The sequence below is a fragment of the Nothobranchius furzeri genome, chromosome 16 (genome assembly GCF_043380555.1).
Source record: "Nothobranchius furzeri strain GRZ-AD chromosome 16, NfurGRZ-RIMD1, whole genome shotgun sequence".
Lineage (NCBI taxonomy): Eukaryota > Metazoa > Chordata > Actinopteri > Cyprinodontiformes > Nothobranchiidae > Nothobranchius > Nothobranchius furzeri.
The window spans coordinates 33879206-33905343 of record NC_091756.1 but is presented as its reverse complement, the minus strand read 5'-3'; the positions used below and the strand labels follow the sequence as shown (position 1 = coordinate 33905343).

At 43.3% G+C, this 26138-nt stretch overlaps 1 protein-coding gene across 8 annotated transcripts in view; it reads left to right on the top strand.

Annotated features, from left to right (window-relative positions):
• The first annotated feature begins 6819 nt into the window (after nt 1–6819).
• kcnc3b (potassium voltage-gated channel, Shaw-related subfamily, member 3b) overlaps nt 6820–26138 on the top strand; it is a 72070-nt gene continuing 52751 nt past the window's right edge. For 6 of the 8 annotated variants that reach the window (XM_070545581.1, XM_070545580.1, XM_070545578.1 and 3 more), the window contains exons 1-2: nt 7239–7423; nt 12991–13665. In XM_070545581.1, the coding sequence (XP_070401682.1) occupies nt 7376–7423; nt 12991–13665 (723 nt within the window). In that variant the 5' untranslated portion in view covers nt 7239–7375. Of the gene's footprint in view, nt 6959–7238; nt 7424–12990; nt 13666–26138 lie in introns of those variants that run through there. The other 2 variants (XM_070545576.1, XM_070545577.1) reach the window with 2 other exon arrangements.

Sequence of the window (26138 nt, the reverse complement as noted above, 5' to 3'; positions counted from 1 at the left end):
GGATCCCTGGTCCATTTAATACCATTTTAAAATTTTAACTGTGCAAAATCACTGTTTTACATCTCCGTACTTCATTGGCTTATAGGATGGCTCCTCACAGCTAGAGAAAAACTGCTCAGATTGTGTCATTGATTTTGATGACATGTAAAAGTGTTTCCTGGCTCTTTGGAAATGGATAATTGTGGGAAATCCATAAGTGAAAACCAATGAAAGCAAGTCTACATTGGAGCTGCAACCTTATCCAGCCTGAGCAAACGGACCAAACAGAGTTTTATTGCTCAGAAAGATGGGAACATGTGCCAATAATAAATGGTGTGAGCTAATGCTGGTGTTTACCTGGTGGTGCGTAAAGATGCTCGTTTATCAACCTGTCATTTGGGTTTCTGGGAGGAGGGTCTGCTTTAGAGCCAGATTTCATTCAGCTGATGGAGGTTTTAGAAAAGTTTTGTCGCTTGCATGGAAGACTAAGAATCTTATACAAGGAGGTTGTTTTAGGAAAACTCAGACATTAATCAGGGCTTTCTGTAGACTTTTAAAGATCTGACACAAAGCCCTCAAACCTGTGAGAACTCATTCATTGGATACAGTTGTAGTTTATCTTTTTTTGAAGGAAAATATTTTAAAGTTCAACAAATTCCTTGCCCCTGTAACATTTTAGGGTTTGATCCGTTCAAATCTGAGCTTCTCTTTGTTATTCTGTCTCCAAAACATGATTTTCAGGCCAGATTTGATAAAAAAATGCAGCTTGTAGAATAAAATAATATTAATGTTTTAGGATTTACAGGAGAAAAGAAATCCAGGATTTTCCAGGAATACAATAAGAAATCTGCTTCTTTTCCCAAAGCTAAACACATAGTTTTAATGTTCTTCTTAAAACCAACATCTGTTCCAATATACTGATTAGAATATTGAATAATCCTGCTCATTATGAGGTTGGTTCAGTTGCTTCCAGTATCCTCTTGTAGATTTCACATCGGCTCAACATTGGAATACAGTTGGATGCAAAAGTTTGGCCAGCCTTGTAAATCTTACAGCTCGATTATGGTACTAATAACAGATGTGGTTAGTTTTGAATGTCATAATTCATACTGCATGAATAATTTTTGTGTTTGGTCTGTCGAATTAACCGCAGATTCTTGTGAGCAAAGAGACTCACCATTTCATAAAAGACCTAAACGATCAAGATAAGAATCTGCACACTGCAATCTGCGATGTGAGAGCTTTATTAGTCGAGCTTTCGGTCAGAGACCGTCATCAGGAGTTGACAACTTGTGTAACATTGAATTTAAAACTGACTACCCTCTTGAGTCGAGGACAAAAACGTCCACTTCTAAAAACTGCTTTAAAAACAATACAGATTACAGGGTTCTTTCGTCTTTTGTGGTTAAATCTTCATTTCTGATAAAAACTATCAAATAGTGAAATAAATTCTAGAGTTAAACCCTTTAAATGCAAACTTTATCATGTGATACTATTTTAATTAAAAGAAAAAAAGAGATATTTAACAGAAAACATGCTGGATGTATTATGCGTTAAATCTCTACCATCTTCAAAGATGCATAACAAAACTCCATACTCTGCAAACCTGATATTTATTGTGATGTTTCAGCAATTATCAGACAACTGATCTCCAGTAATTAGATCCGTCCATCTTCTGCTGCCATAGTCTTGCTCCCTTTGAGGCATCCACCAGGCTAGCTTTGAGAAAGAGAGTCCTGGGTCTGCTCTGAGGTCTTCTCCTAAGTTAGCATGTGTCTGGAACATCTCCCGGTGAAGGTGCACAGAACACATTGTCACTGGAACCCACGTCTATTGGCTCCCTTTGATGCGGAGGAGCAGCGACCTCTCTAAACTCCTCACCCTGTTGCTTAGTTCAGCTGCTCTGTGGAGAAAGCTCATTTAATGGTGATATCATCCCACCGGCCACTACCCACATCTCCTGAGCGTAGGTCAGGGCAGAAACCAGACTAACGTTCCCTCATGAACTCTGAGGTACTTGAACATCTCCACCTGGAGCTGCGGCTCCTGGAAATGGGAATCCATTTTTATTTTACTGGATGAAGTGAGGGAGATTCGGGTCTGTGGAGGAATTTTTCCCTAAAAGTTTTTTTTTTCACCTTCGAACAAAGGAGCATACTAACAGCGTTTCAGGTATTGAGTTTTTTTGATTTGCATCAACCTTTAATTCACTGTTTTATGATGACAGGGAGGATGTCAGAAACCACAAATGAAAGCCAGTGTCGCGTTGAGTCAGTGTCACACTGTCTTAGAGAAAATCTGCAGGGGTCAGAAGGTCTTCCTGGGTTATAAAAACATAACTGCTTATGTAACTGCCTGAGACCACTGCCATAGACATAAATAATACACATAAGGATGAGTTTGTTCAAATGAGATCCACTTACTGTCCTAACCACGCAGAGTGATCTGTTCTGATGTTAATTGCAACAATAAAGGGACAGACAAAACGGTAAGCTAAAGAGACAAATAAGACAGGCTATTGATACCCAAAACTGCAGTAGACGATTATTAAGTCTACATTTTGTATGTATGAATATTTGTGTGTGTGTTCTTATGTGAGCATATGTGTTTGTCAGTGTGTTTTGTGTCTGTTTCACTTTAAAGTCTCTCATGAAGCAACAATATTAAATGGTGGTGGTGGGAGAGACCTGGTGGTGTCTGGTGTGTTCTGAAGCTCCTTGGGGGTTTTAGCCGAAAGCACCCAAATGTTGTATTTTTTGCACACATGTACATCGTTCAAACTCTAAAATAACTAACATTCTCTTTGGAGAAATTCATGAAAGGGTGAAACAAAAGGTTTTGTGGATTTCCAGTTCTCTTTTGTGGTAAACAAACAAACAAACAAACAAACATGTAAAATGGGAAAATGTGAAAGAGTCTTTAATGAAGACATTTTTACAGGTGTGTCGTTTGTATTTCAATCTATTAAACCAACATCTGTGTTAGAATAAACAGAAAATTACTGATGTTCTAAGTTTAGATGGACATCATTAACTCCCATATTCCCATGTCCTCACTTGTCTGTCTTCACTTTACTCTAAAGAGCGTTTTGTGGTCAAAGCTGAATGTTCGCCGCACCATTGAATGGCCTTTGGCTGTCTTGGAATTTTTATGAGATCCTGCACTCAGATTCCATCAATATGTCCATCAGTAAAACTGCTTGCTTATCGTGTTCGTCTTGTGGACACACACACACAGGCACATGTATATGGTTTGTAATTTAGTTCACATTGCCACATTTTCAATATTTGTTCCATTTGACTCATTTTAGTTCAGAGCTTTTTTATGGGTAACTGTAGTCTTTTCAGCCCCTTTTCTGTGCTCCACTGCTGTTGTTTAGGTCGGTTTTGACTGAAATAATATGTTGGTTTAAGTTATGTTTTTAAAGAGCAAGTCACCCCTTACAAGAAACTTACTTCACTCCCACTTCATGTTTGAAAAATGCAACAAATGCTGTTGCTTGGCAGACCGAGAGGGCGGAGCCACTAACAAGTACACACACACAGAGGCTCACAGTGGCATTATGACATCATAATGTACCAGATGACATCATAGCATACCTCTTAGCCAATAGCGGTGGCAGATTTAAATTTAAATACAGTGCAGAATTTTTCCCTGACGACGGCGCAACACTGACAGTTTTAGGTAGAATATTTGAATTTTAACCAAGATGCACTGAACTGCCAAATTATTGACTACACATGTCTGCAGCATGATTAGACACTCCTTTATATAGTTTGTCAGCAAAAAAAAAAAGTGATTTGGGGGTGACTTGCTCTTTAAATGAAGTCTCTGTGAAGTCTGTTTCAAACTGATTGCAGAACAGAGGAGATCTGGTGTCTGCACGGCTTCCGGACGGACTGCCGTTCACGCCGACTGAAGGTCATGTGCTAAACGTCGCCAGATATCTGCTTCACAAGAGCACCAAATGATTACAGATGTGACAAAATATGTTTAAAGACACGTCTGTGAGAACGTGAACTATATCCCCGCCATTAAAAAGAAAACAGAAGTAGTGATTAATGCGACACAAGTTTTATTTTGAAATATACTGGATGCACCTTGCTGAAACACGCATCACTTCCTGTGTGGCTCCTGTAGTTTCTTTCATAGACATTGATTAATTGATTAATTGAAAGCCCCAGAAATGCAGGGACGCTATCATTACATTTTGAGTCTATTTTTCACACACTATGCTTCCAGTTCAGGTCAAACTCTGCTGTTTAGATCACGCCAGACAGGAAGTCATAAACAAAAGCAATGTAAAACATCAGGAAACTTTCAAAATAAACATCACATGCAGGTTAACGTGTCTTTTCTTGTTAAAGCCCCCGTAGACGATGCAAACAGTACAGAAAGTAAACCACAGACCTTTTTGGAGACATGCAGCTGTTTTTCTCCTTGCTTATTATTGTGTGTGTGGACTTTTGAAATCACACGTGGTGTTGCAATTCCCTCGTGATTTAGTGACGGGATCAGCTGTGTGGAACGCTTTCGCAGAATTGCTTTAGGTTGGGAATGAGCTTGCAGATAGAGCGCCGCTATTACGTAAGCTATCGCTTTCTTGGCCGGTGTAAAGAAGGGGTTAGGTCTGCACCTTTCCGTCTTTGGTTCGGCTTATTTTGCAGCTTTCTACTCACTCTGCACACCTGCTCCCCATCGGTTATCAGCTCATCTGTTCCAACTTTGCAGTCACATCCTTCAAAACAAAGGTGATCCTGTTCCTTCACATGTCAGATCTTCCTGTTTGTTCCTGCAGTTGAATCCGTGGGCCAGTGACTTCGGCTTATTTTATCACACATTTTTGAGTTAGGGCTGCATGGTGAAGCAGTTGGTAGCAAGGTTTCCTCACACCTAGAAGGTTGCAACTTCAAATCCTGCCTGCACTGCCATTCTGTATGAAGTTGGCATGTTCTCCTCAGGAGTGTGTGGGTTTTCTCTGAGTGCTCCGGTTTCCTCCCACAGACCAAAAACATGCTTGTCAGATTAGATGGTGACTCTAAATGCTCCCTGTAGGTGTGAAAAAGCGACTGGTTGTCTCTGTGTCCCTGCGATGGACTGGGTGTCCCCTGCACCTCTCACCCGATGACTGTCGGAGTTACACACCAGCTGGGACCCTAATGAGGATGAAGTGGTTAAGATGATGGATGATTTTCAAGATCACCTGCACTGTGGGTCCAACACCAAACCCTGACACTCTTCATTTACCAAAGCCATGGCTGCTCTCCATCCCACGTCCAAAGCTACAAACACACTTAAATCTTTAAGTCAGTGTAACTCATTAGGTGCTTTATTTTAACTATTTAGTTTAATCATGCGAGTGAACTTGAAAAAGAGGAGTTGGTTATGTTTTAACTGTGACTTATTGGTTGATTTTAAGAAAAAAAACTTTGATTTTCATCAGTTTGTCAAGAACAAGCTTTCGTTTGACCATAATGCCTCCAGTAGGAGCAGAACACGGTACAATGGTTTGCTCCAAAGCTTTTCAAAATAAATGTAAAAGTTTATCCTGAGAAAGAGAGAGAAATCAGCAGCAAGAGCTCTTACGGGGCTTTAACAGTTAATTTAAGATTAAAACATAGGTGAGAATTTAAGATAAAATGCATAAAATAGCCTTTATTCCATCAGGAGCTTACTGAGCACCGCTGCATCCAGAAACGCCAGACATAAACCAACTGCGTAATGAGATACTGGCCAGCACGTTTGACCCCAGGCGGTCCGTTAGACTCTGAACAGATTTATCAGCCGATTCAGGTCCTGATGGATCTCTAACATAACCAGTCTCCTCCAGGGTCCACTGCTGGTCCAGTCTTCTGTTCTTTAAGCCTCATTTATTCAGATCCAGTTTAGAGTCATCGTTCTGCATCAGAAGCTTTGTGACGTCTCAATATGCATTTTGACAAACCCCAATTATGCCTTTTTATGATTTGCTCCTTTGTCCTCCTTGGAGTCCACTTTGTCTCGAACAGTGACAGGTGCTTTGAACCTGGACCTTGGAGGTCACCTCTAATCTTGTAGGAAGTTACTCTGAGCTCTTTGGCTGCCGCTGGTATTATCCATCTCTCCAGCTTATCATCACCAATCCTCCCACATGTACGTCCAGAGAAGATGGTCCTGTGGACGTAAAACTCACAGGAACATCCAGATGCTTGGAGACGATCTTCTCATCTTCACCTTTAACACGCTGGTCAATAATCGTCTCACTAATCTCCAGAGACAACTCTGTCCTTGTCTTCCTGTGGTCCGTGTTCAGTGTGGTACACACCCTGATACCCAACAGCCCTGTGACTCCCGCTCACCCTTTAAACAGGCAGACTGGCTGATCACAACACTAAAAACACCTGTGATGCTAATGAAAGGGTGAAATGTAATTTCTGATTTCCATTAGTGGATTCTCTTTAGCATCACAAAGCTTTCCTCTGCTGTCACATATAATCCACCTGCCCCTCTGATACCCCATGACTGCTGATGTCAGCCGAGCCACTATCAAAGCCAGGAACCCGTAGACAAAATGGTGTTTGTGCGGGCATCCAGCAGAGAGAGAGAGAGAGAGAGAGAGAGAGAGAGAGAGAGAGAGAGAGAGAGAGAGAGAGAGAGAGAGAGAGAGAGAGAGAGAGAGAGAGAGAGAGAATCGTTTATGTGTATTTTCCTGCATGTGTGTTTATTAAGTTCAGCAGCCGTTAAAAAAACGAGTCCCTGTATTTACCGGGGTCCTCCCACCCCTTCTGTTTTCTCTCATCCGCCCACATGAATCGTCTGAGGAAAAAAAAAAATAGTGCAGAGGGTGACGCTCCTCCAAAGGAACAGCGCGCGGCTCAGAGAGGGAACAGGGAGAGGTGTCTACCGGCGGAAGCGTTTGGAATGGTGGCTGCACCCTGCGCCTGGGAGCGTAGAGACTCTAAACAGAGGCTGGCAGTCTCTTTTTGGCAATAACAAAGAGGTGGGAGAGAGACACAGACTCAGAGAGAGAGAGAGAGAGAGAGAGAGAGAGAGAGAGAGAGAGAGAGAGAGAGAGAGAGAGAGAGAGAGAGAGAGAGAGAGAGAGAGAGAGAGGCTCTGAAATCAAGGGGGAGAAATATTCAGGTTTCTGATGGGGACTTCTGCTTCATCCCATCCCTTATTTTTGCCTCATCAGCATGACCATGCGCGCTTAAAGTAACATTCGGCAATAACAGCTTTTTTCCAGCAACAGATGCGCTCCATCCTGATTTTTGTTGTTTCCAGTAGCTGCGGAGGGAATTTAAAACGAACACAAAACAAAATATAAGCTCACCCGAATGCCTGCGAGAAACTGGACTCTCTGACACCATAGAAACTACGATCTGATTGATCTTTTTTTTTTTTTTTGTAAAGCTTGATGTGCGTGTTCCTGCGCGCACTCGAAACGAACCTGAGCCAAAAGCAAGTGAGTATTAACCGTGTCTGTGTATGTGACTGTACCTTGGTGGCTTCATTCTGCCTTCTGACGCTTAATTAGAGCATTTTCCGGCCAGGGGAATAGAATAAAATACAAATGAGCGAATTTAAGCATCTACATTCAACAAGTATCGTTTTGTCCTCATTACCTGGCCTATCAGTGTGTAGTTCACTGTACGCGTGGCGACACAGTTCTAAATGATTTATCATCACCACCGTCATCTATAAATAAGAAAAATGGTCATTTACAACCAGATTTTTTAGCGTATGTCAATCATTTTCCCGGTGCTTAAACCCTAACCCCTTCATATTGCACTAATAGTGGGTGTTTCCCCACCTCCACCGCAGATCACAGCTGTTTCACGCCTCTGGAGAGGGAAGATGTACATTCTTATACCGCCTGTCTGCACGAGTTTCCATGTGTTGCACGGTGCTTTTAATATCTCGTGTGTGTGTGTGTGTGTGTGTGTGTGTGTGTGTGTGTGTGTGTGTGTGTGTGTGTGTGTGTGTGTGAGAGAGTTAGTGTCAGGGCCTGAAATGGAGGTTTGATATAGGAAGAGGGCTGACACACACACACAAAAAAAACACATCAGGCAGAGAGAAGGATTGGTGGTGGTGGTGGTGGTGGTGTATGTGTGTGTGTGTGTGTGTGTGTGTGGGGGGGGGGGGGGGGGGGCTACAGAAAGGACAGAATGTCACTAAGATCTGATCCAGGAAGACCTGGATTTATAAAGGGTGGGAGGCGATGCAAAACGTCTAGACTCCTGCAGCGCATCGCCTTCCTGCATTCCCCTACACCGATTCCCTGGTTTCATAACGCCTCTCCTGCCTTCCCTTTCCATCCTTTTCCCATTTTCCTTTTTTTCCCTCTCTACCCATGGCTCCAGCGTGCCCCCCTCCTAATGGGAACTCTGCCTCTTTTCCTCCATTTGCTTCTCCTCTTCCACTCCCCTTCTCACTCCTGCATTATAAATCTACAGCTGATGCTATTTTTAGACAGAGGGTAACCCAGAATACACCCCTTAGATTTATTTTTTTCGCTTTTTGCAAAAAGCATCAAATAAAGCTGTCAGCGGCTGATGCCTGAGAGGAGTGCACGGCCGTTTGAGCAACAATTTCAGAGATCTGGTCTGCTCTGATTGTGAGACAAGCTTTAGCCTAGACAACTTTCTAACTCTCACTTCTCTAGACCTTGAGGTCCCACATCTCCTCTTTGTTTTTCTCACATCTCTTCTGCATCTAATCCGTCACTTTCCTCCGCCAATTGTGGGCCGGGTCACGCGGGTCAGGAGTCGGTGTTATAATACTGCTTCCCCTGTGCCGTTTGTCTGTCTGGGTCCACGTAGCGCATCACTGCCCTGCTGGATAATAACATCCTAATCATGCAGGGAGGGCAGAGTCATTAATTAGGAGCAGGCAGGTTTAAATGACTAAAGAGTCAGGGGGAGCTGGGCTTAGAGCGATCTGCTCCATTACCAAGCCTGGTTCTCAAGTTCTGTGGGATATTAGGTCAGATTTAAGCAGGTCTAAAAATAGAGTTTCTTCTACCCAACATGACACACTATCCTGTCCCTGTTTCTGTCTGACTTTTCATTCCCCGGTAATTATCACCCCAAATCTCTTCTCTTCCTGCCCGAGGCTTCTGCTGATCAACAAACATCTCAGTGTGAAGAACAGAAAGGATTTTTTTCATCTTCGTTGTTTCCAGAAAATAGCCAAACCATTCCCAGAAAAAAGGAAAAAAGCAGCCTGCTTCTGGGAAGGGTGAGCGTCCAATGTGGACCAGAGTTAGGACCCCTGAGGTGTGTGTGTGTTGTGTGTATTGGTCGGCCCTGAAGAGCTCCACGGCGATGTTGCTGAGTAAAGGAGCTGCCGTAGATTGGCCATTTCCTCTTTCCTCACCTAATTGATTGGCTTCTAAACTGGCGCTCTGGGATTTGGCCACCGGCATGTTTTCATTTTCTTATTTTCATCGCAAATCTTTTTCTCCCTCTTCATAATTTGTTTTTCAGCAGTCAGAAATGAGCTTTTTGCAACTTCTCCTTCATGTCATTTTGATCTATTTCACACACACACACACACACACACACACACACACACACACACACACACACACACACACACACACACACACACACACACACACACACACACACACACTACCTCGCTTCTCCTCACCTGACAGAACAGATTTAGACCATCAAGTTCAGAGAGGGGAGGGAGAGAGGGAAGAGAGGCGCATGTTGTGGTGTGACACCGCACTAAAAGGAGGAAGAGGAGGAGAAGGAGGAGGAGGAGGCGAGGGTAACCGCAGTTCTTTCGGCGTGGCTGCAGTGCTCTGCTCTCTCCTGCCGGGGTCTCCACGACACTGGGTTAGGAACCATAAGTATGTGAAGGGGAGAGGAGTGAGGAAGGGATGGGAACGAGGGAGGAGATGAGGATGGAACAGTGTGAAGCCTTGTGGTTACATCCTTTGATGAGGTACAGTAGGGTGGGGGTGGGGGGAACTGTGCACCAGAAGTGTTGTTTTTGCATAAATACACCCCCCTCCCTCCAGCTAAACTTATCCTCTTTCCTCTCCTCTTTTTTCTGAATAAATCTCTTGTTATTGGAGATACATCCTTTCTTTCACCTTCACAAGTCCCCTCCAACACCCGTCTTTCTCTCCTCCGGGTATCTCGTCCACCTATCTGTTCTGTCCTCTCCTACTTCCCCCTCCTCCCCCTGAGATTGGTAAAGGATTTTGCTTTTTCTGCCAACTGCTGCTTCTGTTCCGCATAGTCAGCACTCCTCCAAATTCCTCCCTCCCCCATCTCTTGTGCCCCCCCCCCCCCACACACACACACACACCTTCCCGGCCACTGCTGCTTGTACCTCACAGTCAATGCATCCCATAATCTGGTGCTCTCTCCCCCCTCTTGCTGCAGTATTTCTGCTAATATATATTAGCGTCAGTGCAGTGAGCTCTGTACTCGCTCCTTTTTTCCTCTCCGATTCTCTCAATCCATAACTCCGCTGCACAAAGGATCGCTTGGTTTCAGGCATTATTTTTCCTCTTTTTAGCTTTTCAGTTTCTTCCTTTGTAGCCAGGTGAGCACCCCCTCCTTCCTGCCTCCGTTCTTCTCGCTTGCTTTCCTTGGCGTATCAGTGCAGTGGTGAGGCAGTGGTAGCAGGGTGGCGTAGGACATGGTGGCCATGGCAGGAAATGCTGCAGGAAGGGATCCCTCCCAAAGAGTTTCTTTGCCCCTGAAATAGCTAAACAGCCACTAAGTTCTTTTTCCTCATTAAAACACACATTACAACATTTTAATTAGTGCTAATGACTGAATCCAGCCTCTCCCTTGACCCCTACTTTAGTAAAGGAGTTCATAATCATGCAAGACTTCGGATGAACAAGCCAACACTAGACCGCAGTTTCAGAGTTGGGGCTGTCCATCAATAAAATATTCATTAGCCAACCCATAAGGCTGCAGCTATGGAGTACAGGCAGAAGTAAAAGTTACTTTTAAAAGTTACTTAAAGTTTCACAGAAGCTGCTTCAGGAAAAGTTAGTTCCATGCAGGGAAAGGAGGGAGCGCTGTCCGTGGTGCTGAAATCTGTCCCATACATTCTCCCTGCAGGACAAATACTGACTCTGGTGTGGATCCTTCCTCACTTCCTCTGTCTAAACCCCACATTTATAAAAAGAAATAAATGTAAATCTGTTAAATGCTTTACAGCCAAACTAGAGAAGTGTGGCATCAAGCTGCAGTGCTCAGACTCTCAAACTCACAGTTTTCCTTGATGCTCCTGCAGCAAAACACTTTAAATAACTTATGTTTTTGTTGTTTTGTTCTAGTTTGTGATTTGATTTTCAACCCATGCAGTAGCCTTACTGTTAGTTCAACTTACCTGTTTGTGGTTAAATCTTTTTCCTTCTCTCGGATCACAAAAAACCTTAAAACTCATCCAAAAAGTATACAAACAACAAAAAACAAACTTTTCATTCCATAAAAATCAACAAAAAATGTGAAATGACATGAAACAAGATAAATTTTAAATAAAAGCATGAGAAGAAAAGAAGAAAGTAAAGCAAGCTCAGTTAGGGAAGTACAAAAGAGCTGGACAAGGGGGAAAGGGAGGATGGAGAGAGCAGAGGTGAGGAGGAAGAAAGAGGGAGACGTGGGAGAAGAAGAGGTAAAGCTTTTCCCCTCTTCTTCTGTGAAATGGGACTCCTTTATGCGAAATATAAGAGTGAAAGGAAGGATGGAGGGGGGATGGAGAGCTCACCAGAGAGGAGGGGCAGCAGCGGGAGAAGGAGGAGGAAGATAGTGGTGCATTACTTTGAATAGAGAAAAAGGTTAACACCATAAATACAGTGCGTGCATGAGCTTTCTTCTTCTTCTGCATGCGTGTCTTTTCTGAAGCCCCTCTGGATGGTAGAGCAGCCCACAGGCAAACAGTCTGACCTCACTACCAGCACAGAGAGATGGGGTGGTGGAGGGGGGTGCAATAACTCAGGCTTTTTACTGCAGCAGAATTCATTCACTTTTATAGAGCACTCTCCTTTATCATGCTGCCCCCCCCCCTCGCATTTTCCTTCCATTACTAGACAAGAGGCAGCATCATGCTGCAACTGCTCTCATGTGATACATCACTTCTTTAAGGTTGCTCGACTGCTCTTTTCCCCCCATCCGAACCCAGATTTCATTTTCTCCCCCACACTTCCCTTTCCTTCTCACCTGCCTCTCTTCTCCGCACACCCCTCATGCATGGGAAAAGTGGTGGAGAGAGAGAGAGAGAGAGAGAGAGAGAGAGAGAGAGAGAGAGAGAGAGAGAGAGAGAGAGAGATACAGCATAATTGTGCATCGCATGAATCTCTGTGCGGATGGAGGGGGCTGCAGCAGTTTGTAGCTCACACATAAGCTGATTGAGGAGATCTAACATTAGTACGGACACCACACTCTCGGGAGGCAATTAACACACACACACACACACACACACACACACACACACACACACACACACACACACACACACACACACACACACACACACACACACACACACACACACACACACACACACACACACACACACACACACACACTGCTCTGCACCACAGCGTCATAGAGGTATTCTCTGAATAGATCCACACATTTCCAGTCCCCCCCCCCCCTCCCCTACATCCTGGTGTTTTTACTGATTCTGGTTCTCATGTGAGAAATAATGTGAGTTTCTGTCAGAGGGGTGATGCTGAGTGTGCTGGCCTAATTAGGGGCTGGAGCTTTAGCTAGATGCAGAATGTAGAGGTTGCTGAATGTGTCAAGACAGTTGGAGGGGGAAGTCAGGGAGGGAATCAGACATCCTATCATCATCCTAATCTTCATCACTGTAGATTCTGACTCATGCAGTGTGTTCTGATTCACCTGTGTTAATGATCCTGTGACCCCCCCCCCCCACACACACACACACCTCGCAATCAGCTGATCTTCATGTGAATAAACGGCACACACAACTTCTAGCGTTGATAAAACAGTTTTTTCCCTTAATTTCTGCCCTCTTCTCTCCCCGCAGACTCCTCCTCCCTTCGGTTTCTCTCATCCTCTCCCTCCTCCCCCCCGGTCCTCTATGCTCAGTTCGGTGTGTGTATCCTCTTTCAAAGGGCGCAAGGGTGGGAACAAGTCGTCCAACAAAGCATGTTACAGCGCAGACATGACTTGTCCGTCGGAAAGCGAGAAAATCGTGATAAACTGCGGGGGGGTGCGGCATGAGACCTATCGGAGCACCCTGAAGACGCTCCCCGGGACCCGCTTGTCGTGGCTCACCGAGCCGGACGCCTTCAGCAACTTCGACTACGACCCCAAACTGGACGAGTTCTTCTTCGACCGCCACCCGTCGGTGTTCTCCTTCATCCTCAACTACTACCGCACCGGGAAGTTGCACTGTCCCAACGACGTGTGCGGGCCCCTGTTCGAGGAGGAGCTGGCCTTCTGGGGCATCGATGAGACGGACGTGGAGGCGTGCTGCTGGATGAACTACCGGCAGCATCGGGATGCGGAGGAGGCGCTGGACAGCTTCGAGACCCCGGAGCCGGACGCGCCGGACGACGATCCGGCTCTGGGGGGTGCGGACGGGGACTTGAAAAGACTGTGTATGCAGGAGGACGCTCGGAGAGCTGGGTGGTGGAAAACCTGGCAGCCCAGGATATGGGCTCTGTTTGAGGACCCTTATTCCTCCAAATACGCCCGGGTGAGTCTCTATTTTCCTGCAACTTGTTTGCATTTTTCATTTGTTTACTTTTTTGTTAATCTGCAGACTAATCACACAATGTATCCATGTAATCTCTGTCTGATGATGAATTATTAATGATAACTTAAAAAAGGAGCCGTGATCCTATAGATGTGTAGCCTGCTGCATCTCCTTCCATCAAAGCTGGTTTTCATCCTTATTGTTGCGTCTTTCACCCTCATCTGCCCTTGGTTTAAAGCAGCTGATGTGTTATCCTGTCCCAGCTGCACACCTTCACACACTTCAGACCTGTCCTGATGAGACAACCTGTATCGATTTCATGGAAGTGCTCAGATTTTGTTTAGAGGCTCTTAATCATACAGGTGTATGAGTAACAAGTACTCCCTCTCTCGGTCATTCCCTCACTCCTTCCTGTTACAGATAAATCCAGCTGTTTGATCACACCTGCTTTGATTGTTAGAGCTTCATCCCAAGTTGCAGCTTGATCACCCTCATCTTTTATTTATTGTCTTTGCTGTCACAAGAACCGGTTAGATGCTTCTTGATCAAACAGAAAGATGAACTGATGTAAAAAAATTAATGGATTCATGCAGTCAGCAAATTGTCCTGGATCTATAATCAGATAATTTTACACACACACACACACACACACACACACACACACACACACACACACACACACACACACACACACACACACACACACACACACACACACACACACACACACACACACACACACACACACACATACACACACTGAGCAGCTACTAGCTTCTCCTCATTGGAACCTACCTGGATTTCGATCCCTCCAGAGGAAAAGGGAAAGTGCCGAGCTGTTGCGGACACCTAGTCTGGCTTAGGCCACCTGATCTGCCCGTTTGGAAGAAGTGCTTCTCTAAACTGTCACTCCCATCCCAATACCATTGATTTCTCACCACTCCAGCCTTCTTTTCATGCAACAAAAAACATCTGCTTTCCTTATAGATAATGGCTCTGTAATGGTGCAGCTTCACAGCTTGCATTTCCCACCAGACCAAAGATGCTCGATAAAGTTTTTCATTTATTCCATCTTAATTGCAAATGCACCTCCAAACATCTGCATTAGGATCTCAGTGAAACAAGCTGGTATTTGTTGCAGGGCTGCAGAAAGTGGTGCTTTGCGACACCACATTGGGACTGTGGAGAGTGCAGAGCAGGTAGTAGGTGGATTTCATTTCAGATCTGCACCGGTTCCTTTTATGGAGGGGTTTGGGGAGGGGGCTAGCCTCATTTTGCTGTGCAGGTTTACTGTGCTGATGTGAGGCATTGACATGTCCCAGATCACTGGTTTTCAATAAGATTCTCCCCACAAGTTGGTGTTTTAGGAAAAGAAAAGGTTGATTGAGGCAAAAAATATGTAAAATACTTGGAGGCGGATGAAGAGAAGAGAGAGAGATTAGGGGGGATACAGAAAAAAGATGGTGTGTGTGTGTGTCAAGCTGAAATCATTTAAAGAGGGGGTTTGTTTGCATGGCTGTGATGAAATGCACCAGCAATCAGTGATTTGATCAGAACATTCGGCACACACACACACACACACACACACACACACACACACACACACACACACACACACACACACACACACACACACACACACACACACACACACACACACACACACACACACACACACACACACACACACACACATACACACACGAGCTTAAAAAAATAGTTTTCCTAATTCCGCCACCGTTGCTCTTGCGAGGCTCACTCGTGGATTTTACCGTAGTAGCGCACACATGTACCGAACACACACACACATCCTGGAGTCTGTGCTGGCGTTTCTGCTGCAGTAGACATGGGAGAGAGGGGAGAGACTGCTAGAGGAAGAGAGCTGGGGGGGGGGGGGGGGGGGGGGGGGCACAAGAGGGAAATGGAGAAGGGGACAGAAATGGAGGGAAAACGGGAGAGCGAGCTTTAGCCTTAGTGGGATTTAAGGGATGAAGAGAAGACAGAAAAAGAGGGGTGTATTGAGATGAACAGCGAGGGTGACAACTAGAGAGAAAAAGAGAAAAGGCAGAAAGACGTCGAGCGGTGGGGGTGGTGTCTCTTGTCTTAGCATCATTATCTGTGAAGGATTGAACCATCCAATCTTCCACCCCTCCTCCCAGTGTATTGATTGATATTTCATCGACTATCTTCTCCTTTCGTCTGTGTCGTCTCTGTTTCCGTCATCTCATGAAAAATACGAGAGACCTTACAGGTGCTTGGATTCGTGCTGCACACCCTGACTTTAAACTGTGACAAAATGCATTCCATCCCTTGGAATGTGGTGTCCTACGGTAGGATTTGCATCTGATTTCCGCATTAATTGGAGCCTGGGTGACACAGATCTGGCAGGAGGGTTAAAGCAACGTGAAGGTCTTAACCTTGGATCCTTCATCTCCCGTGTTTAGGCGTTTAAAACCATTTTAATCTTGTCTTTGCTGGTCTGAAAGCTGCACCATGTGTGCTGTCACTTTTGCATTATGATTGAAAAATTTGAATTAATGAAGCATTTACAAAAATAAACCAAAAGCCACTCCTGTTTTATGATCATCCCACAGCTTTATTGCCTTGGTTCTGGCTCCTTTGCAGAAGCCTCAGTCAGAAATATGATGACAAAGCACCATTTGCAACTCAGTATGTGCGAAATGCACCCTATGCCCCTTCTTTTAAAACCGGACATTGTGTCCCCAAATCAGACTTGTTTCTGGTGGGGGTGCACTATCCAGAGCCCCACTTGTACCTGAAGGTCATATCTCACAGTCCAGTTGTTTGCTGATTCTTTTCCACTGTGTTCGGCACCAGAGCGTACATTGCTGTCATAAACACAAATGTGACCCACCAGAATGCCAAACGGCCTCGGCTCAGGTCATGTCCAGGTGGAAAATTACAGCATCGGATGGAGAAAAGTGCTTTGAGGGATACATGTTACCTTCTAAAAAGGGTCTGGTCACCATTTAGCAGATCACTTAGTCCTTATATCTAATAGAAGCATGCTCTGAAGTTAGCTTAAAAAACTAAAAACAACAAAAAATGTATAAAATCGTACAAAAATTATAAAAATGTATAAAATTCACTTGTAAGTCGCTTTCGACAAAAACATCTGCTAAATACAGAAACATAAACATAAACATAAACATTAAATGTGAATAAAATATTAAAAGAGAACTAGGCAGTTTTGGCTTGCCTTTAGCACCCTCTAGTGTTCATTTGTTGGACCAAAAGCAAAACTTATCTCCTCGCTGTGCTTTCGCCTTTCTAACACCTTAATCTAACAGCTAAAATTACTCCCCAGCCATCCTTATTGTCTACAGGAGTGGTTCATCACTAAATTAAACAAATTAGCTGTGTTCATGATTTTAAACATGCAGGAAACGTGCTGGAAGCAGACTGCAGCGACAGAAATGTCAGCTAATTTTTTCCCAGCAGAGCGCTCGCCAGTCTGAAGTTGCAAGTGGGATATTCTGGCCATAGGGGGCGATAGGAGCAGGGCGGCCTTTCATTAACCCTTTAAAGGATTGTTTTAGCACATACTGGCTCAAGAAAATAATTTAAAAACATGAAAAAGTTGCAAAGTATTCCTTTAAACATTGTTACCGCAGATCAGGGCTGCTTAATTATGGAAAAAAATTAGAGATCATAATTATTTTGGCCAGTGCTAAAATATTTAACGTTATTCAGTGTGCAGATGGCTGATTTGTGATGTTTTAAATTAATACACCAATAAATACATATGCTGACAATCAAGAGGTTGTCTTTCAACACTGTTGGAAATCCATTTCAGGCGACTACCTCTTGAAGCTCATCAAGAGAATGCCAAGAGAGTGCAAAGCAGTAATCGTAGGAAAGGGTGGCCTTTCTGAGGAAAATAGAATATAAAACATGTTTCAGTTATTTCACCATTTTGGTTAAGTACATAACTCCACATCTGTTCATTCATAGTTTTGATGCCTTCAATGAAATCTACTAATGTAAATGGTCACGAAAATAAAGACAGCACATTGAATGAGAAGGTGTGTCCAAACCTTATGCCTGTACTGTACATAAAAACAAACAAAAACATGAAACAAAAGCAAAGAATGTCAGTAAAAAGCAAGATAAAATAATTTTAATACAACTGGATAAAAATGAGCTAAGTTGTCTAAAATTGTCTAAAAATATAGCTAACTCATGTGCTGAGGGAACACCACCTAAAATGAGTCTTCATCCGACTCTTAAAAACCAGCAGTGAGGGTGTTTGACCGTGAGTGGAAGGTCATTGTACAGCTTGGGGGTCAAAACTGAGAAAGCCCTACCTCCTCTAGTGGAGCATTTTACTCGCGAAACGACTATGAAGTCTTGCTGTGATTACCTAAGTGCCCGTGTAGCGGGCGAATAGACACGGGAGACAGATCTGCTGGAGCACTGCCCTGCAGAGACTTAAAAACAAGAACAAGTATCTTGAACCTGACTCTCAAAGATACTGGAAGCCAGTGCAGACTGGCCAAAAAGGATGTGTTCCTGCTTTCTGGTGCTGGTCAGGAATCTAGCTGCAGCATTTGGAGCAAGCTGGAGCCGTGCAAGTGCAGCCTTGCTACCTCCAGAGTAAAGAGAGTTGCAATACTTGAGCCGAGAAGTAATAAAAGCATGGACTACGGTCTCTGGGAGGGCTTGCGTCACTAGTGGCATGATCCTGGATAGGCGGCGAAGATGGAAAAAGCAAGAGTGTACCACTCCATTAATGTGAGTCTCTAGCTTTAATGACGCATTTACACCCAGGTCAGTAACTAGCTCCTCGGAGGCCAGTGAGGAGAGGTCAACTTCCTGCTTAGCAACACAACTAGCACTTAGACTAAAAACAATTACCTCTGTTTTACCCTCATTAAAACTTAAGAAGCTAGAGGCCATCCATTCTCTTACTTTGTCTAGGCAATAATAATAATAATAAAGTGGTTTAGGGCTGCACGATATTAGGAAAACCTGCAATATGCGATAACAGTGATTAATTTTGCGATGACAATATTACTTGCGATAAATAAAAACTTAACTCAGGAACAAAAATAATGTTACAAAAACATCATGCTTCCGTTTGATGGACAGAATGCATTATGTGTAGCAAACATTTGAGCTGACCATTCATTGTGATATTTCAACACAATTCTCACACCCTAAGCGTCGAAAAATGATGTGTGTGACCAAGCGTCAAAATATGACGATCAGGGTGCCCCAGCGCGTCGGGAGAGGACGCGCTGGGGCAGAGCGTCGGTATCTAACCTTAACCAGCTTGCGCATGCAAAGCTTGATTGAAAATGTACACAGACATCCTGAGTTAAGGTTAGGATGGGGGTGAGGGAAAGGTTAAGTCGCTAGAGGTTCGAGGTGAAATGTCCGTGCCACCGCAGGCGTCGGATACGGACGCCGTGGCACAGCGCGTGTCCCTGCGCGTCCTCTCTCGACGCAGGTTTCTGGTTCAGGCAGAAGCATCTCAGGGAAGATTCTCGAGGGAAGGGGTGAGAGTTCCGTAACCGTGTTTTGTTTTAAAACCTAGCTTGTTCTGCAGATTCACTAAAGCAGCTTTAATACTCACGGAATATAAAGTGTGAGATAAAAGTAACTTTTTCAGAATCTAATCCTAACATACAGACATTAGTTCAAAGTACAAGTAAACACCAAGTAATTTAATTAGGGGCAGCAGTAGCTCAACAGGTTGAGCGGGTTATCCAGTAATCGGAAAGTTGCAGGTTCAAACCCGGCTCCGGACAGAGAATTCTGCTGTTGTGTCGGGCAAGAAACTTAACCCACCTTGCCTGCTGGTGGTGGTCGGAGGGACCGGTGGCGCCTGTGCTCGGCAGCCTCGCCCCTGTCAGTGCACCCCAGGGCAGCTGTGGCTACATCGTAGCTCATCACCATCAGTGTGTGAATGTGTGTGAATGGATGAATGATACACTGTAGTGTAAAGCGCTTTGGAGTCCTTACTCTGAGAGGTGCTATACAAGTGTGTGTCATTTATCATTTATCATCAGTTAAATCTTCTACTTGACAAACAGTGCTGCTCTACAAGTAGAGAAGAGCTGCTATGTTTTCCCGGGTGTCTGGTAAATCTAAGAGGTGATATGTTGGTATTAGAGCTGTCTAGAAACACATTGCTGGAAGCAGTGCAGCAGAACAAGTAGAGGTCATATGTCATACACAAAACTGGTGGGCTGCACAGTGGTGCAGTGGTTAGTGCTGTTGCCTCACAGCAAGGAGGTCCTGGGTTCACATCCTGGCCTGGAGTCTTTCTGCAAGGCGTTTGCATGTTCTCCCTGTGCATGCATTTGTTCTCTTTGCGTACTCCAGCTTCCTCCTACAGTCCAAAAACCTGACTGTCAGGTTAATTAGTCTGTCTAATTATCCTTAGGTGTGTGTGTGTGTGTGTGCTTGGTTGTTTGTCCTGTGTGTCTCTGTTGCCCTGTGATGGACTGGCAACCTGTCCAGGGTGTACCAAACCTGTATGCCTTTAGAGTGCTGAAGATAGGCACCAGCTCCCTGCATGGACAGCCAGGTTCAGATAATAGATGGACACTAAACTGGTGTGTTTTGCCTATCTTCTGTCACCTTTAATTACACCGATTAAAAACCCCAGACAGATGACTTTAGCTTTTGGAAGGTGTGGAGGTGTGCATCAGAATGACAAAGATAAAATATGCTGGAGCTAAAAGTAAAATACAAATTTCCTTTATTGCACAGCCCTAGCACATTACGTATGAGAAACGTTATCACTCTAAATTAAAAAGAAATTAAAAAGTAAACTTTTTTTCTTTGCAAAGGCATGGGACACAGGGTTTAACTACTGAACTCAACCACCAGTTGTGTAGAAGCTGACTAACTTTAAATTCACAAACGTCTGTGGCTTACTCAGACACTTTCATTTAGTGTTGTGTTTTGTTGGGTTTTTAGCCTTTCTCCACAGCTGCACAAACCCATGACACTACTGTCTGACTCTAAAAATGGGAATTGTGGAATGCAGCTGCAGCTAATTTTGTTCAGTTTGTCTTATAATATGACAGCTGCCACTATCCGACTCTAAAGCCCCAGAGAGACTACCATTACTGTACAAACATATTCTAAAGCGCTCTGTTGTGATCTCAAAGGTTTTGGTGTGTGCCGTGGAAAAATTACTTTCAGCAGCGCATCCACATTGTTTCCATTCAAACCCCAGACACCGCTGAAAGTCCTATTTCCCACTCCCAGTCCTGTTTCTCTCCCTGTGGGCTGCCTCAAAATAGCAATGAAAGGAAAAAGAGGCCCTTAATTTCATTCTTCGGTGGCAAATCCATTCGTCCGTTTCTGCTGAGAGGACGAGACTCGTATCATTTGGTGAAAGGATGCTCGGCAAAAACCCCAAATCCGTTTTGTCGCTCATTAGTTGGTGAAAAGTAAGTTCTTTTCTTCGACCATCATGATGTGTTGTAGGTAGTCAACCTTGTGCCTGAAACTGGTAAACATATTGTGTTCTGTTTCAATTTTTTTGCTGACGAGGTTTTGTTGTGTTTGCATCCGGCTGTTTGCTGCCCTGTAACTTGAGCGCTGTCTGTTGGCCATACTTAACTGGGCAGAAGCCCAATGTCTCATAACAGGGATGGTCACGGGGCCTTTGTGCCGAGCAAGCAAAAAAGCACTTTAAAGGAAACACAAATGCAGGGTTTAATTTGGACACTGGGCAACAAGATAACCTTTGTTTATTTTGTACGTTGTTTAATTGTTGACTAAAATGGCAGCTTTTAGGGAAATCGTTACAGTGAAGGGTGGGCTATTTAACAGAGCAGATAAATCCTACATCATCACACTCTTATCAGTCAAGGCAAGTAAGAACAGATAAAGTTGGTTTGTTTTAGGGCTGGGCGATTTAGCTGAAAGAAAAAATCTCAGATTTTTAAAAGAAAAATTCGAGTTTCAATTCGATTTTCGATTTTTTTTCAATGCACTTAAAAATTACAGCAGGCATCAGACATTGTCAAAAGTGCAACTATATTGCTGTGATTGCCTTCAAGACTTAAAATCAGTAGACCAATTTCAAAATAAAAAGCAAATGAGGTTCTGTGTTGTATTGTACAGGTGAGGCAGCGCTACATCGGCGAAATACTTGCGACTCGGGACAACGTACCTCGCATCTAATACTTTTTGCATGTGATTAAAGCCTCGTTTTTCAACAGAGTAAATTGGCAGCATGTCTGTGGCAATATAAAAGTGATCGCCTCTGTAATCGCTTTCCATCATGTGTCGTTCTTACCATAAGGCACACAGTTGTGAAGCTCTCGAGAAGTGTAGTTTGCATTTTAGCAGGTGTGCTAGAGGTGCCATTTTTGCTACCGAGCTGGCTGTACTTCTCCCATGTTTATGCCTCAGGTGCTGGAATAGACTTGTTGTACTGCTGCTTCCAGTAGCAACATCCTTAAAACATATTTTGCAGCAAGGCTTTGTCTGTTTTTCGTCTGCTGCATCCAAACCAAACCAGTTCGAAATTATTGAATTTACCATGCCTTTCTTTGGAAACAGTTCTCTGCTACACACTGCCATTTTGTTTTGATTGTGTTGTGTGGGGGAGGGGGCTGGTTCGTATCGCACTACGGTAACTCACAAGGAGAAAATGCGAAAAAATCCATAAAAACTAATGTGGCAAAAAACTCGACTGTGCCAAATCAAAATCTTTTTAAGCTACAAAATCGATAAATCGATTACATAGATTGTTTGCCCAGCCATAGTTTGTTTCCACTTGGACCATTTTAGATGAGACACACTTAGAAATAATGAAGCTGTAAGTTAAAAACATCCACATGGTGGATCTGTTCTTCTACCACGAGTTAGATCCTAACAATAGTGTGTTGACTGACTGGAAAACAAGAAAGTGTTTCTGTATTTCTGCTTTGCAAAGGCACAGTGATGAACCCATACAAATTAAATGTGATTTTTCAGGTTCACTCATCATTCCGACAAATGGCCAAATCTGATCCTCCGCTAATTTTTGGAGAATTTGTAAAATATTTACTTTGTGATAGGGATATTCAGTATTATCGGTTTATGATTAATATTGGCTGATATCTGCATTAAAATCTGATATTGGGAAATATCGGTATCAGTGTTCAGTCTTTTGAACCTTCGAGCCTGAGCGTTCCCTAACTGGGGGACAAACAAGTGTAGCAACAAAAGCCCTAAACTATACACATATAATATATCCAACTCTTTAGCTTCTTCGCTCTCTCAAAATGTCAAAATATGACACATCTGGTAAGGTTTTTGAGATATTTTAGTTTATTTGGCACAACTTGTGTAGAAATTTACCTTGTGTAGTGACCGTACGCTGTCTACAGCACGTAGCTACGTGTAGCTAGCCAGCTAACAAACGACTCAAACAAAAACCAGAATCTTAACACAAAGCTTGTTTTTTTTCACACAAGCTGCAATGTACAGAAAAGAAAATACATTACTAACTAATACTGTACACACAGTAGGAGAATGAGATTCAGCTGCTGCTGGAAACAAGATAAGATAAGATAGCACTGTTCCTTTTACTAACTTAGATACAAGTAGTTGTCATTTTTCACACAAAGATGTTTAAGCATGCATGACAGGAGAAATGTGATGTTATGGGCCATTCCCATCTGTACCGGGTCGGCCCGGGCCGGGTAGCCCCAGTCGGCCCCAGCCTGGCCCGGTTGATTCCACACATCCTTGCCTTAAGCCCATGTGGGCTGATTCTACCCACCAATCAGAGGCTTGCTCTAATGGAAGGTGTGAATTTGCTGTCAGCAGTGGGTGTGTTGGCCCTGGTCGGCCTGAAGCAGACCCCCTCGAGAAGAGGGCTGAGAATGAGCCTTGGTTGGCCCGGAAAAATGCCAGGCCACCCAGATATGTAAACAACCTACGCTACCCGGCCCGGGCCAACCCGGTACAGATGGGAATGGCCCATTAGTTTTTCATTTTTCATGGGGGGTCAAGGTAGGGCTGGGCAATAAATCGAAAATTTATTGTTATTGAAATTTCTGACACTTATTGAGGTAATTTTCCCCATGGCAATAAATTTGATGAAAAAAATGAAAAGATGTGTGTAGGTTGGCAACATTTATGTCCCGTTAAGAAGCTGTACCACCACCTTGAGTCACGTAAAAATGTGACTCTACTAATACGCACCCCATCTAGTGAGCAACTTTTGTTTCTGCGCATACCTGTAGTTATGGTCTATTTATCGATATTGAGGTGAAATTCTCAATTTATCGTGATATTGATTTTAGGCCATATCGCCCAGCCCAGGCAAAAGCATATATTGGTATCAATTTATTTTGTTATTGGAAGTTGAGAATCTGACAATATCGGTACAGTGAATATTAGTGAAAAAGCCAATATCGCGTATCCTTACTTGGAGATTATCCCTAGCCTTGTTTTGTTAATAGTACGATATTGAGAATCGATTATTTCTACAACTTTTATGTTAACTAGAGAGGCACAAAAATCATGTTTGATTGGAGATGGTTATTATTAGCATGATTGGCTTAGATTCTGATTGGCCAATCAGACAAAAAAATCTCATTTAATTTGTCAAAATATATCATTGCCATGCAGACAGATCTGTTCTTTTTTGCAATCAGTGAAGTAGCTATCACTCAACCTAGACATCTAGAGTCACCATAGCAATAACAAAATATTTAGCTTTGCAAGTTGGTCTAGCTATGCTCCATTGTAGCCTCAGCAGGTCTACCATTGGCTCGGCTAAGTGTAGTCCGAGCCAATCACGGCTCTTCATGCTTGTAGAAAGACAATGGGCGGGCTTAACGCCATTATGGCAGAGCTCATATGTATTTACGATGACAGCAGAGCTCTAACGTACAAATAAATTGTGGCAGCTCAGCAATGGTGCTCATTTGAAAAGGCTTTGGCAACTCTGGATGATTACGATTTGGGATTTTCATTGAGACTGGAGAAGACGGAATTAAGTTTTCTTTGGTGATTGCCATAGCAATGAATATGTCATGTTGTTTGTTGCTCTGATTGTTCCTAGCGCTGTCCAATTGCGTGCTGAGACAGTTTGAAAGAAAATTGTAGATGCTGCCCTAACGGCTAAGCTCTATGAGCCGTGGCCAAACTGAAAATATACACATAGAGGATGACTTCCCAGGCTAGCTGTCATTAGCACTAAGCACCAGTTCGTACCAGCTAAAAAAAAAAAAAAAAAAAAAAGACATTCCAGAATGATACATTTCACATTTGTCGGATTTCCTTTTAAACCATATTCTGTTGATCTTTTAAAGAAATAAGCTTCAGCCAAAATGAGTATCAGAAGGTCAGAGATATATAACAATCAGAAATCTTTATCAATCCTCAAAATTTGATTTAGTGCATTTCTAATGTTACCTTAGCCTAGTGAACTAGACCAAATTCTTGCTTTGCAAAGTTTGGTCTAGGCATGCTCCATTGGAACCTCAGCAGCTCCTACCAGGACTCTGGCTAGCCAATCACAGCTCTCTAGAGGGGTTTCAAACACATAAAGAGCTGTGATTGGTCCATAATGGTGGGCCAATCATAGTGCTCTATCTGCTTAGTGAACAAATCACAGAGCTTTATCTGCTTTGTGGGCCAATCAGGGCACTCTATATGCCTGGTGGGTGGGATGATGCAACAGAGTGAAACAAGAGTATGTCACATTCATTGTCCAGTAGAATGTGGAGATCATTTGAAAGACAACGGTAGAACCCGCCCCACAACAGAGAGCCGTCAATGGAGCGTGGCCAGACTAAATAATACATTTATTTAGTCTGGCTTGCCAGGCTAATGTTACCTAGCAGCAGCTGTGGATCCATAAGCATTACTACCACCTGTGTACAGATATTCTGTTCTGTCTCTCTTGCTTTTTTTTTTACTATAAATAGCTCCATGTAAGTGGCTGCCACTATAAATAATGTCCAATTGTTTACATGTTATGTTGGTTCAGGTCTAATTGTTATTGTACATATGAATAATTTGCAGGATGTTATGCATTTACCTCCTTTTAAAATTGTGCTAACTGATTAAAATCACTTTGGGAATGTAATGTAGCTAAAATGCTTTGTTATATTTTTCTTTTAGAGACTATTTTATGAGGAATAATTCTGTATTTGAATTGTTCATGAACATATCTTGTTATGTTACATTAAAGTGATTATCATTATTTCAATGCAACAGAATAGCGATATTCTTGCCATGTCACCCACCCCTACTTTATGGTACAAGGGCCCGTTGCAGGTTTGGTCCATAGCTGTTGGGATAATTCATATTCTACTGTTGTGGGTTCTTTCATGTTAGAGCTAAATAAAAAGTCAATTTTTTTAAGCCCTGTCATGCAAAGATAAACCATGTGTTAAAGGTGCAGTATGTAAGAATATATTGAAAATTTTACAGTGACAAAATCCCAAAAGAGTCTAATGTTTCAGTCATTTTGGAAGGAAGTG